Source organism: Terrapene carolina, unplaced genomic scaffold, assembly GCF_002925995.2.
Source record: "Terrapene carolina triunguis isolate 2854851 unplaced genomic scaffold, T_m_triunguis-2.0 Scaffold68, whole genome shotgun sequence".
Classification (NCBI taxonomy): domain Eukaryota; kingdom Metazoa; phylum Chordata; order Testudines; family Emydidae; genus Terrapene; species Terrapene triunguis.
In genome coordinates this window covers 36,186,148-36,198,359 of record NW_020664419.1, presented here as the reverse complement: position 1 = coordinate 36,198,359, position 12,212 = coordinate 36,186,148, and the positions used below count along the sequence as shown (strand labels likewise).

General features: G+C 39.1%; 1 protein-coding gene across 2 annotated transcripts in view; it reads left to right on the top strand.

Annotated features, from left to right (window-relative positions):
• Positions 1 to 11,447, top strand: part of LOC112116944 (ADP-ribosylation factor-like protein 8B) — a 33,300-nt gene extending 21,853 nt beyond the window's left edge. The window contains exons 3-7 of one of the 2 annotated variants that reach the window (XM_024214716.3): positions 1,861 to 1,934; positions 4,933 to 5,026; positions 7,617 to 7,684; positions 9,853 to 9,923; positions 11,065 to 11,447. In XM_024214716.3, coding sequence (XP_024070484.1) covers positions 1,861 to 1,934; positions 4,933 to 5,026; positions 7,617 to 7,684; positions 9,853 to 9,923; positions 11,065 to 11,114 — 357 coding nt within the window. In that variant the 3' untranslated portion in view covers positions 11,115 to 11,447. The remainder of the gene's footprint in view (positions 1 to 1,860; positions 1,935 to 4,932; positions 5,027 to 7,616; positions 7,685 to 9,852; positions 9,924 to 11,064) is intronic. The other variant, XM_024214717.3, reaches the window with a different exon arrangement.
• Positions 11,448 to 12,212: the final 765 nt, after the last annotated feature.

Here is a 12,212-nt window from a genome sequence, read left to right as displayed (position 1 = left end):
GGTTTTATTTTTCAGAAGTCATCAGTATTTTAATAGATGGGTGTCTTGTAACATAACATCTACTTCCATGTAACATAACATCTACTTCAACGTAGCTACAACTTCCATATATGTAACCATACATTTTAGATCCTTACAGTGATACTTTATCTTAGATGCAATTTTAGCTAATGATTATGAACATTTGGGTCTATTCTCATGGGTGAAGTTCACCACTATATAAACAAAACCAGAATAAATGGGTTTTAGGCAGGAAATTAAAATCTCAGTTCTACAAATGCATGAATAATTGTTTTTTGAGTAGTTGTCCCTGTGGATTCTGCACTTCAGGTGCATGCCTGTGTGTCTGATCAGACATTTTTTTTGTAGCAGTGTCCACATGGTCCACACCTGCACCTTGCATATCCACGTGCCCTTATCTGAGGGCATATAGGGGAGAGCAGACCCACCACCACTCCAGTTCCTTCTCAGCCGCCTGTGGCCTGAGATGGAGCTCTGTGGTGTCCATTAGTTAGCCTTTCAAGTTTAGCTAATCTGCTTTATCTTTTATTCATTATTTCTTATTGTGTTTATTTTATTTCCGCATGACACCCGGTGTGCATTTTGCCCCCTCCCCCTTATTTCTTCCTGCAGTCAGGATGTTCTCCCCCACACACACGTCTTATCTGCCCCACCCTCAACCTCTCTCCCTTTGTCTGAGGCCTTCTTTCTTTTTTTTTTTTTTTTTTTTTAAAACAGCATGTGCCCCAAACCCCAGGTTTCAAACTTTAGCAGACCTGTAATAGGTCTTTTCTCCACAGCTATGGACCTCTGACTCCCCTCTCCTGACAGATACCAAAAGGAATCTTCTGCTGGTGCTGTTGCACGTTCTGATGCCAGCATGTGTGCTGGTACCAACACGATTGGCCTCCCTCCCCCAACTAGAAACAGAGAAGGTTACTTCTTTGGACTCAGAAGTACCACTAGATTCTCATTGAGATCCCCTCACCTGAGATGTATCTTGAGGAAGAGCTCCCAGAAACTAGTCAACGAATTACTCTACAACATCCTTGGCAGGAACACCCTTATGTTCCTCCACCTTTTGCCTTTGCCTCACCTCAGTGGGCCTTTTGGAATCCTTGCCTTGTTTGAAGATCAGTAATACAGGGCACACACATGCAAGAGGATCCATCACCATTGTCCAAGACCATGCCCTATTCTCCCCTCCTCAAGGGTACTCCTTTGAGGAGCAAGTACTGACAGTTGAGGAAGAGGTGACACCATCTGAAAGAACATCTCAAAGAACTCCAGTAGCCTCTGCTTCCATTGAAGTCAGTGGGGCTACTCACATTCTTACGGTTAAGCATGTGCATAAGTGTTTGCAGGATGGGACCTGAGTGATTATTTTCAACCTATTAAACTCTTTAAGTAGAATGTATGTATATTTCATCTTTTCTTTTCATGTGGTGAACTAATTAGTCATATGTCTCATCACTGAGTGGTTCTCCAACTTTGCAATTGACTACCGTTTTCTTTCTTGTTCTGATTATCTTGATCTCATATCTTTAAAAGCATCTTCAATGATCAAATGTGAAAGCTATTGAGATAATAGAGTTAGCCAGATTAGTCCATCATTACACTCACTCATTCTCTTCCCCACCCAACTTTTTACTGTCTGTCCTTCATGTCATTGGAGGACTAATGCATTCTTTCTTCTGGTCTCCTTACCCCCACACATAACTTAACATTGTTAATGTGATTGAATGACTTCATCTTTATAGGCATTACAATTTAACTTAAGACTTCTGTTTTAATTTCTAAATCTCTGTTCATACTAACGGTATATTCAGAATAACATAGGAAGCCTTTTTTTTTCTCCAGGTATGGGACATTGGGGGACAGCCAAGGTTTCGAAGCATGTGGGAGCGCTATTGCAGAGGAGTCAATGCAGTTGTGTAAGCTTCTTTATGTATCTCTTTACAAATCAATGATTTAAATATCTTTTGTAATATTGCCAACTTCCACTTTCAGTCCCCTCCACCTACAGATATTTCTCAATCATTTACCTCTTTTGTGCGACTGCCTGCTTTCCATCATGGTTATATGTTTAATTTAACTTGGTAGACAGTGCTTTAAACCTTAAAACAAAAAAAGCTTTAAAACATGGAGTAGCTTGTTTCAACATTTAGTCTCTGGCCCCAAAAATAGAAGAATTAACCATACTTGTGGATACGATTATGTTACAGTGAATAGAATCCGTGAATTTTGCCATTTGTTTCAGTTTGACCTCGTGAGAATGCCTTAAAAATGCACCATTCCATCCCTGTAAAACCGTTTTTAATTTTTTTATTTGTAAGAACTAGAAGTATATGTAAAAAAAGAAACAAAATAAACTCACTAACATTTGTTTGACTGTAAACAAAGTGAGCGGTGGTGAATGCAATCTTCCAGCAACAGTAACTAAGAATGTAACATCATGTGGACTTCATTGAATTTCACAAGTAAGAGTCATGCATCTTGTAAAAGAAGGAGTTACAGCGATTAATTTGAACTTAGACTAGGAGAACAACAGCGAACAAAAAAATTAGCAAAGTAGCAAAATTAAGCTCTAAGCAGCAACCAGAGCAGTACTCTAAAACATTCCGTGAAAGTGGAGGAAAGTTGCTTTGTACGTCATGCAATGTACCTGTTGATTTTATGAGAAAGGCTGGCTGTGATAAGTATACTGGAAGTGCAACTCATAAGTGCAAATGAGAGGCATTAAAAATGGATGAAGATAGAATTTTTAAAAAAGCAGAAAGCTGTTTAATACCAAGACCGAAGAGCAGCTTTACAGGAGAAATGTAGTGTTCAAATTAACAGAAGACTTCTCTGCAGCAAATGTACCCCTGAATACCCTCGACAATCCAAAACTGTGAGAAGGTTTTTAGAGAGCAAGGTAGGTGTTATACCAAATGCAGATCAACTTAGAAAGTTTTACCTCCCCAAAATGTTTGACTGACATATTGAAGAATTTAAAGGAAAAGTTGCAGTACTGTGAAGGAATTAGCATTGTGGCAGATGAAACTACCAATGCTGAAGACAGGTATGTGCTTAACATTCTTGCCATCCCATTCACACAAGCAGTGATAATGCAGGCACTTCACAAGCAGGTGAACACAAGCTGGATGTTTTTTTGTTACAGTGTGAAGTTTTGGAAGCAGTTGATTTAAAAACAGTCAGCAAAGCAATACAGGAAATTGTTGAAAAATCCACAATACCGTTTGATTCCATCACTGAGTTTGTGACTGATAATGCCACCTGCATGGGGAAAGCTTGGGATTGAGGTTTGAAACCTATGTTTTTAAATGCTGTATATCTTACATGCATGGCACATTTGTTTAACCTTGTGGGCAATCTGAGGAGGAAGATACTGTTGCAAGTAAATGAATTACAGTGTAGTTGTGGCTTTGAAACATGCGTTCACTGCCTGCCCTGCCAGAAAAACCCGGTTCAACATGTTTCTAATGGAAATAGCTAAAAGTCCTTCCATCTTACCAATCCCCATAATAACCACATGGAACAGCTGGTTCAATGCATCTCTTTATCACATTGAGCACACTGAGAATTATGTTCCATATTTTTTACAGAAGAGAATGGTTGTAGCAGTAGTTCAAGTTTTCAAGAGATTAGCTTTGCCAATCCACAGCATTTATTGAAGAACTCCAGGCTCTAAAAGAGTTTGCACCCCAAATCATGAACATGCTTACAGCTTATGAAGAGCTCACAGTTCATGCTCATGAAGTCAAAAATTGTGTGACCCTGCATTGTGGGCAGAGAGCTGCTCTGAATCTTGCCAACACCCAACAGCAAAAACAGGAAAGCTCAAAAAAAATAGTCATACATGGACACTGACTCAGCCTCCCACTTTCACCAATCTGCTGCCACTTTTTGTGCATGCCGTGTATTTGAGCCAAATCAAGCAAAACACCTTGATATTTGTGAAAGCACAGTATTTGAAAATATACCATTGTTTGAAGACAAAATTGCAGCACTTAGAGTATTGGGCTTACTGTGGAGCAGTTCAAGAATTGAGGAAAGAGGATGTTTTCCCGTTCTAAAGAAGCATGATGGCCAGATTCCCAGCTCTGTCAGTAGTTGCCCTGTGATACTTAGCAGTACCAGTCAACAATGTTGATGCCAAATGCTCCTTATCTTATTAAAAATGTGCTTGGCGTCAATAGACACCACATAAAAAATAACTTCTTATACCAAAATTGCAACACTTTGTACAAGGGACTTTACTAAAAAGAATCAGTTATTTTTGTTTTATAGCTTTTCATTATTTTTGTTTGAAAAATGATTGCACAATATGCATATATAATTTCAAAATAGTTTACTTTGACAAGGAAATGAAAACTATTGCATTAACGTTGTTTGTTTTGTGTAAATGTTACACTGTAATACTTTGTTAAATTGTTACGCAATTTTTGTTGCCATGACCATACCCTGATTTTATACATTTTTACCATAACAGCTCTGTGAATTTTGCCCAATTTTACTGTGACATAATCGTATCCATAATCATACTGAAATTCAACAAGAAAAAATTACTTGGTCACTAACCGTATCTTTTGTGTAAAAGTGGGATCATTTTCTTAACCCAGTTATTCTTGGTCATATGCAGTAAGTTAAACTGATGGCCAGATTTTGGAGGTTGGGAGGAAATTTCTCTCAAAGGGTCTATTGGAAATAACATTGGAGCACTAGAAGGAAATACACATGTAGAATTTAAGAGCCTGATCCAAATCCCACTGATGTTAGTGAAAAGGCCAGGCCCAAAAATCAGGCCCTAGATGAAATCATCTGCTCAGTGGGGGAGGGGTTGGGTACATTTGACATATTTCAGATATTTTTAATGATGTTTTCTATGTGTATTGGATAAAAGTACAAGTGACAATTTCCCCATTTTAGTTACATGGTGGATGCAGCAGATTTAGAAAAAGTAGAAGCTTCGAAAAATGAACTACACAGCTTAATAGACAAGCCACAGTTGCATGGAATTCCAGTAAGTGTTTTTGAGTTTTTGTATTTATGTAATTGTTCTGCTATGGTGTCACTGATATTCAGACATGAATAAATGGATTTATTTACTTACTTAATTGTTCACATGTGAATTTAGACTGTATAGCCTTAGGCTGCTATTTTCAAAGAAAACTAAGGGCATCCAACTCCCATTGAACTCCCATTCTCTGAAGCCTTTGAAAATCCCAGCCCAAATGTGATGCAGGTTGGCTACACAACACTAGAACTGGTTGGACATTTTTTCATGGAAGTGTTTTTTTGATGAAAAATGCCATTTTTGTAAAAATTGAAACATCGCATAAAACACATCCATTTCAATAGAATTTTGTTTAGAAAAAACAGAAATGAAGCTTTTCAATAATGTTGAAATGTAGTGTTTTGACATTTTCAGAATGAACTATTTTGATTTTTTGTTTCAAAATTACTTTTTGAAACAAAATAGTTTTTTTTATATTCATTTTTTTAAAAGGTCAAAATCTGAATGAAATGCTTTGATTGACCTGAACTATTTTTTGTGAGAATTTTGTTTTCCAATACATTTAGAAATGTTTTGGCTTTATTCCTTTTCTGAATGGAAAAAAATTCAAAATCACAGAATTTCCCACAAAACATAAAATCCAGTTCTCACGCAATTTTGCTTTTGTGAGAATTTGTGACAGTTTTTCACAGAGCTCTGGTTATTATCACATGGTATCGCTGCTACAGTGTGTTTGTACATCTTCCAGTGTAAAGGTCAATAAAAATTTGGAGGTGGATTGAGCCTATCAAATTAATTGCACATAGGGCATTATCAGTTGGTAATACTTTTCAGTCAGTACCAGTATGGGCCAGATTTGAACTGGTGACCCAGAGGTATTAGTAGCAATATCTTAAGATGTATGAGACTTGTCTTTGTAGAGGTTGGTTAGCAGAACTCAAGCATGAAATAGTCTGCTTCTACAGGTCAAAGAATCATAGAATATCAGGGTTGGAAGGGACCTCAGGAGGTCATCTAGTCCAACCCCCTGCTCAAAGCAGGACCAATTCCCAACTAAATCATCCCAGCCAGGGCTTTGTCAAGCCGGGTAGACCTTGGCTGCAAAGTAAAAATGTAAATAGAAAAAGGAATGCAAAAATTAATCTCTCCTTAAGCAGGATCTTGACTTTTGGCAAAAAATAATGTGAGCTTGAAGCACCATTAAGTAATTGAGGAGGTGGAACCGAATGTTTTATTAAAGATAATTTGCAATTTTAGAATAGGTTATCCTCAGCCTTCTATCATTTTTCTGCCTGGATACAGATATCAGCAAAAGAGGACATGGGGCCCGTCCACAGAGATGCTGTTTTGGGAAGGAAAATAGATTGTTCTCTGACCCAGGACAAAGAGTATTAGGAATTTAGGGCTTTTGCTTGGCCCCTGCATATTTTCTGTGGGCAACTACTTTCAGTTCTGTCCAGTCATTGACCTAGGAAAATGCTAGCTAAAAGAGAGCTGGGTGAGGAGGAGTAGACAGGTGACCGACATCCAAATCATTGCAGTAAACTGAGATTTGTAGAATGAATTCAGGCAGAATTTCTGATCCCACCCACTATTGTAGCAGAAAGAATTGAGACCCCCCTCTGTAACCTCACTGCATATTATTGGACCAGTCAAATAGGGAAGAGAAAGTAGAACTGCAGCCAGGATTTATAAGGACAGGGACAAAAAAGTATGGAGCACCTATTTCAGTTTTTCATCAGATTTCCCCATACTGTTGCCCCTTCCCCCCTGAGCATGAGGAGGTTGAAATGGATCTGAGATTTTTAGCCATGCATAATGAAGTTCCTTTCCTTTTGTGTGCTGTTATATCACAGTCTGTGGGTCCACCCAAATTTTCAGGTTGCAGTAGTATGTTGGTTTTACTTATTAGTTTGTTGTAAGTAACTAGTATTGAACTATTCTTTATTTACTGTAGTTATTCCTTGGCATAATAGTAAGATAGTGTTATTAACCCAAAGATGACAATGAATTAATTTTAATGTGTTTGTTGTTTAATTTTAATCTGGACTTTTACTTGCAGTTGTGACATACATTGAAACAGTAATATGACCATGATTTTAAAACCCCTCAGTCTCTTATTTTGTCTTCCATAAAATATACAGGATGTTTATCCAGTGTTAAGTTATACATGGTGCACTTTGTATTCTTTATGTAGTTCTATGAGCACAAGCATCTATTTTTTTCCCCTTACTTCTCATACCTAGTTCTAAATGGAGGCTCCTATGATTGCTTCTGCATGGAACGGATATTGGGAGGGGAGGGGGGCGAAATGTGGCACTGGCTGCTTTTTGTGTGCCTAACTTGAAGCACCTTAAAGGGGTGTAATTTTCAGCATGTGAGTGCTCAATCCTTTGTGAAAATCAGGCCCTTTTAAGGTGTGTTCCAGTCTGGCACCCAAAAATCACTAGTCACTTTTGAGAATGTAGCCCATTGTGTCTTAAATATTTAGGTGTTAAAGCTAATAGAATGAAATTGTGATAGTAAATAGTAAATAAAATAAAACAAATTTTACATCAAATTATTTACATTAATTTGAATGTGAATTATTTCACAGGTGTTAGTCCTTGGAAATAAAAGAGACCTTCCTGGTGCACTGGATGAAAAACAGCTAATTGAGAAATTGTAAGTAGCTGGCCTATCTAAATAGTTGTGGCATTCTGAAAAGCTGGTGTGTAAAGGCAAAATCATTGGAAGTGTGCTGCAGTGACCAGCAGTTACAGATTCTATTTTACATTTTCAGATGTTCCACTTTTAGCTGCACTGGCATCTAAAATAGAAATGGTTGATGACTGAGGAAACCAATATTGAATCTTTCCTTCTGATAGTTTCAGTTGTATAAAGTTGTTTCAGATATCTTTTTTTCTCATCACTGAAGATCAACTAATGTAAAGAATAATGTTCTTTCTTACGCTATCCAGGGTGCACTGTAATGGCAGTTTTATGCTTGACTGTCATTCATTTGAAACTATTGTCTGTAAATTTAAGCAACTCAATATTTTTGGCATGCAACCAAAGCACAAAGATTTTGATTACTGAAACTTGCTTAAATTAATACAGTGGGTAAGGGAAATCTACTTTTATACAAAGAAGTCCAATACATAGGGATCTAAACAAATTTATGGCCATGAAAAATGTGTCACGGACCATGAAATCAGATCTCCCCAGTGAAATCTAGCTATTGGAAGGAAGGGGGAGGGGGCAGGGGGAGGGGCACATTGCATGCACCAGGCTCCAGCTGCTAGTCCCGACGGGGCTGGGGAGGGACAGGACTTCTTTTCCCCTGCAGAGGCCGCTTCCAGGGGGAGATCAGACCCATCTCTGGGTACCTCCCCCTGCTGCAGGAAACTCCACAGCAAAGTGGGTCTGATCTCCCCCCGAGAGCCCAGCCCCACCAGGACTAGCAGCTAGGAGCCCCTGACTGGGACGCTCCCAGCAACATGGGGGAGATCAGACCCACCTCCGGAAACCTACCTTCTGAGCCCAACTGGCAGCAGAGAAGTGAGGGTGGCAATCCTGCAAGCCCCTTTTGGGTCAGGATCCCCATGGTTACAACACTATGAAATTTCACATGTAAACATCTGAAACTGACAAATTTTAAAATCCAACGACCGTGAAATTTACCAAAATGGACCCTGAATTTGGTAGGGCCCTGCCAATACAGCAGTAATTTTGCTTAAATAAGTTGCTGTGAATCAAACCATATTTTTCATTTGTGGGATGCAATCCTTTTGAAAAAGAATTCAGAGAGGAAGGATGGTCCAGTGGTTAGGGCACTAAGATGGGACTCGGGAACCCAGAATTCAATTCACTGGTCTATCAAAGACTTCCTGTGTGAACTTGGGCAAGTCATTTAACCTCTCTGTGCCTTAGTTCCACATCTGTAAAATGGGGATAATGGCAGATCCTCACCTCACAGGGGTGTGGTGAGGATAAATATATTATAGACTGTGAGACACTCAGACACTAAATAGTGGGGGCCATATAAGTACCTAAAAGAGACTAAAAATATTATTTAAAATACAGATTTTTTTCCCCCACAAGCAGCATCCACATTTATACAGGAATCTTAGATACCTTAGTTCAGGTATCGGCAACCTTTGGCATGCGGCCCACCAGGGTAAGCACCCTGGTGGGCCGGGCCGGTTTGTTTACCTGCCGCATCCGCAGGTTCGGCCAATCGCGGATCCCACTGGCCGCCGCTTTCCGCCACCCCAATTGGCCTGGAACGGCGAACCGAGGCCAGTGGGAGCCGCGATCAGCCAAACCTGCGGACGTGGCAGGTAAAGAAACCGGCCCGGCCTGGCGTGCCGCGTGCCAAAGGTTGCCGATCCCTGCCTTAGTTCTTAACCTAGTAAACTTCGTATGGTGGTGTGAACCTCCCAAAGATTATTGTTGAGCTTCTCTCAATACTACATACAAAATGTAGTAAACTCGTAAAATTTTTGGTTTCTGATATAAAAGGGTGAAAGTTAAGCTTTTAAGACAAGGCACTGTTTCCTAGTTACTACTAAGAAATATTGTCTCAGACATATGGATGCCTACTCTTTTCTATCTTTCTCTATTAAACGTGGCTTAATCAGAAAGGACTTGAAGCCCTTAAAACATTTAACACTTTAAAAAAATGCATTTGTTGTAAGCAATAGTGGAGTTTTAAAGTTGCATGTCAGAGATTAGAGTTTGGCCCTTTGAATACAAATTTGCAAACATGTAATTTAGTGGATTGTGTGGAAAATGCTTGGGTCTGGTTTTGTGGAGTAATAAAACTACTTAATGGAATTTACTTTCTATAGAAACCTTTCAGCTATTCAAGACCGAGAAATCTGCTGCTATTCTATTTCCTGTAAAGAAAAGGATAACATAGGTAAGCATGTTATTTTGACAATGCTTTCTGTACACTACGTACATTATGATTGAGATTTTAATGGGGAGTGAGCATCCAACTCCCTTAGGCAGCTTTGAAAATCTGTTTACCTTTATAGTTGGAGACATTTTGACCCAAGCTTGCTATTAAAGCAACCCTTCAAAACAGTCTGGAAATTTTAGGAAGCAAATAGACTAGTCAGTTAGAAAGACATTTAGTTCTGCAGAAAATCATTAAATTAGTTTAACTGAACCCTTTAAGATGCATTTTAAACATAAACTAAATATATTATACAACTTGTGATACTTTCAGAATGTTATTTCCAGCATAGAAAGATACCAGTATGTTATCTAATTTAATAAACTTCTGATGGTTACTGGTCTTGTAGGCAGCTGTCAAGTAGATGTTACCCCTAGGGGCTGTTGCAGACTTTTAAGCTTTAAGTCCTCTGTACTGGAATGTCCTTGAATTCAAGTACATCCCAACTAAGCCCTAAGTAGTTCACTATTTCCCAGACTACTTCTCTAGATTGGTTATTTAAATATCGGATGTTTTTCCATCCTTTAGCAAAATAGTGCCAGATCCTCAGCTGGTGTAAATCAGTGGAGCCCCATTGACTCCAATGGAATTATATCGATTTACACCAGCTAAGGATCGATCTGCTTGACTCTTCTATCCTATACAAAGCTGGAGAAGAGCAGGGCAAGAAGTAATCCCTTGTCCTCGGCAGAGCAATAGAAATCATTACCATGCGCTAACCCAATACTCCCTCTCCTTCCTCCACCCATCCCTGGAGCCTGATAAACAAGTAGGGGAAACTGTGGGAACTCCCATCTTGAGCATATCACAGCTGGGGATGGGTCACCTGTAAAGTGCCCAAGAGTGTAAGCTACCTGTGAAGGTCTTGGCCTTGAAACATACCCCAAAGGCTTGATGACAATGGGGGCATGACAGTGAAATCAGCCATGCACATCTCTTCTCAAATTGAGGCAGACTGCAGCAATTTTCTTCTCTCCCCACTCCTGCCACTTTTGAAATGGATATAAAGTCAAATGTGAGGCTTCTGTTTTTTTTATTGTAACGACCTGCTAGCATTCTCATGTCCCTTCATAGATTATTTGTTTTTTATCTATCCTTGCAGACATAACATTACAGTGGCTTATTCAGCACTCCAAATCAAGGCATTGTTGAAGGAAACTTTTGCTGAAGATAACTTTTCCTTCCAAATCACACTGGCCCCCATCTGCTATACACTACTGAAAAGATAAGGAATGAAACTAAATACTACCAGGACTTACTTTCTCTAGATTTGTTAACAAATGGAAAGTTTCAGTCAATTATGGCCTTTAGAAAACAAACATACATACATCCAGAATGTCTGTCTGTCTGTCCTAAAAGCCTTAATATAAAACTGAAAAAAATCAATACTTTTTCTGAGCTGTAATGTTTTGAGTTTATGCATGTGAATTGTCAACTGTTTAGTAATTTTTTTAAATATGAAGCTGAATAAACTGCACAATAGAACCTGGTGTCTCTTATTGTAAGGCGTATTGCAGTGATGATGTATAATCATATGCGCACAGTATTTATGGTTATATTGCTATTAATTTCTATTTTCAATTGCCAACACTGAGTTACTTATTCTTGAATATTCAAATCTTTCTTTTTTTAAAAAAAAAGAACGCATCAGTCAAAATGTTGTTTAAATGGCCAGATGTGGGAAAGAGTGGTTTAAGAATTTGAACATTTATAATCTGGTACCATAGTCTCATCACAAGTATAAATGACTCACATTCATTTGTCTTTTACTAAAAAAAAAATCGCTTTCTCCACGTTGTGGCAAATCCCACTCCACACCTTAGTAGCAGACATTGAGAGTGTGACTGCAGTGAAAGTGATGTCGTCCCACCTCGTGGGTGGAACAGAATGCCAGGGCTTCATGCAGGGAGGTAGATGTATTAAATCCCTACAACAGCTGCCCCTCAGCACCAGCATGTAGCGGAGTAGGCTAGAGCGCATGAATCTATGACTGCACAGATTGATGAGCCATTCTACCCTCAACACCCTGGGATCTATTGGCCATTTCCTTCCTGAGGCTGAAGTAGCACTCCAAGTGGTTCCAGTGCTGCTGTGTGGCCTAAAAGTGGAATATTCTTTCCCTCCTTGGCCCCTGCAGAACTCCCCAGCACACAGCCTCGTTACTTGGGCTCTGACCTGGAATTAGGATTTGCTCCATTGCCAACAGGGTAAAGAAGCAGTTAGTTCTTTTTATATTACTGTATGTTCGTT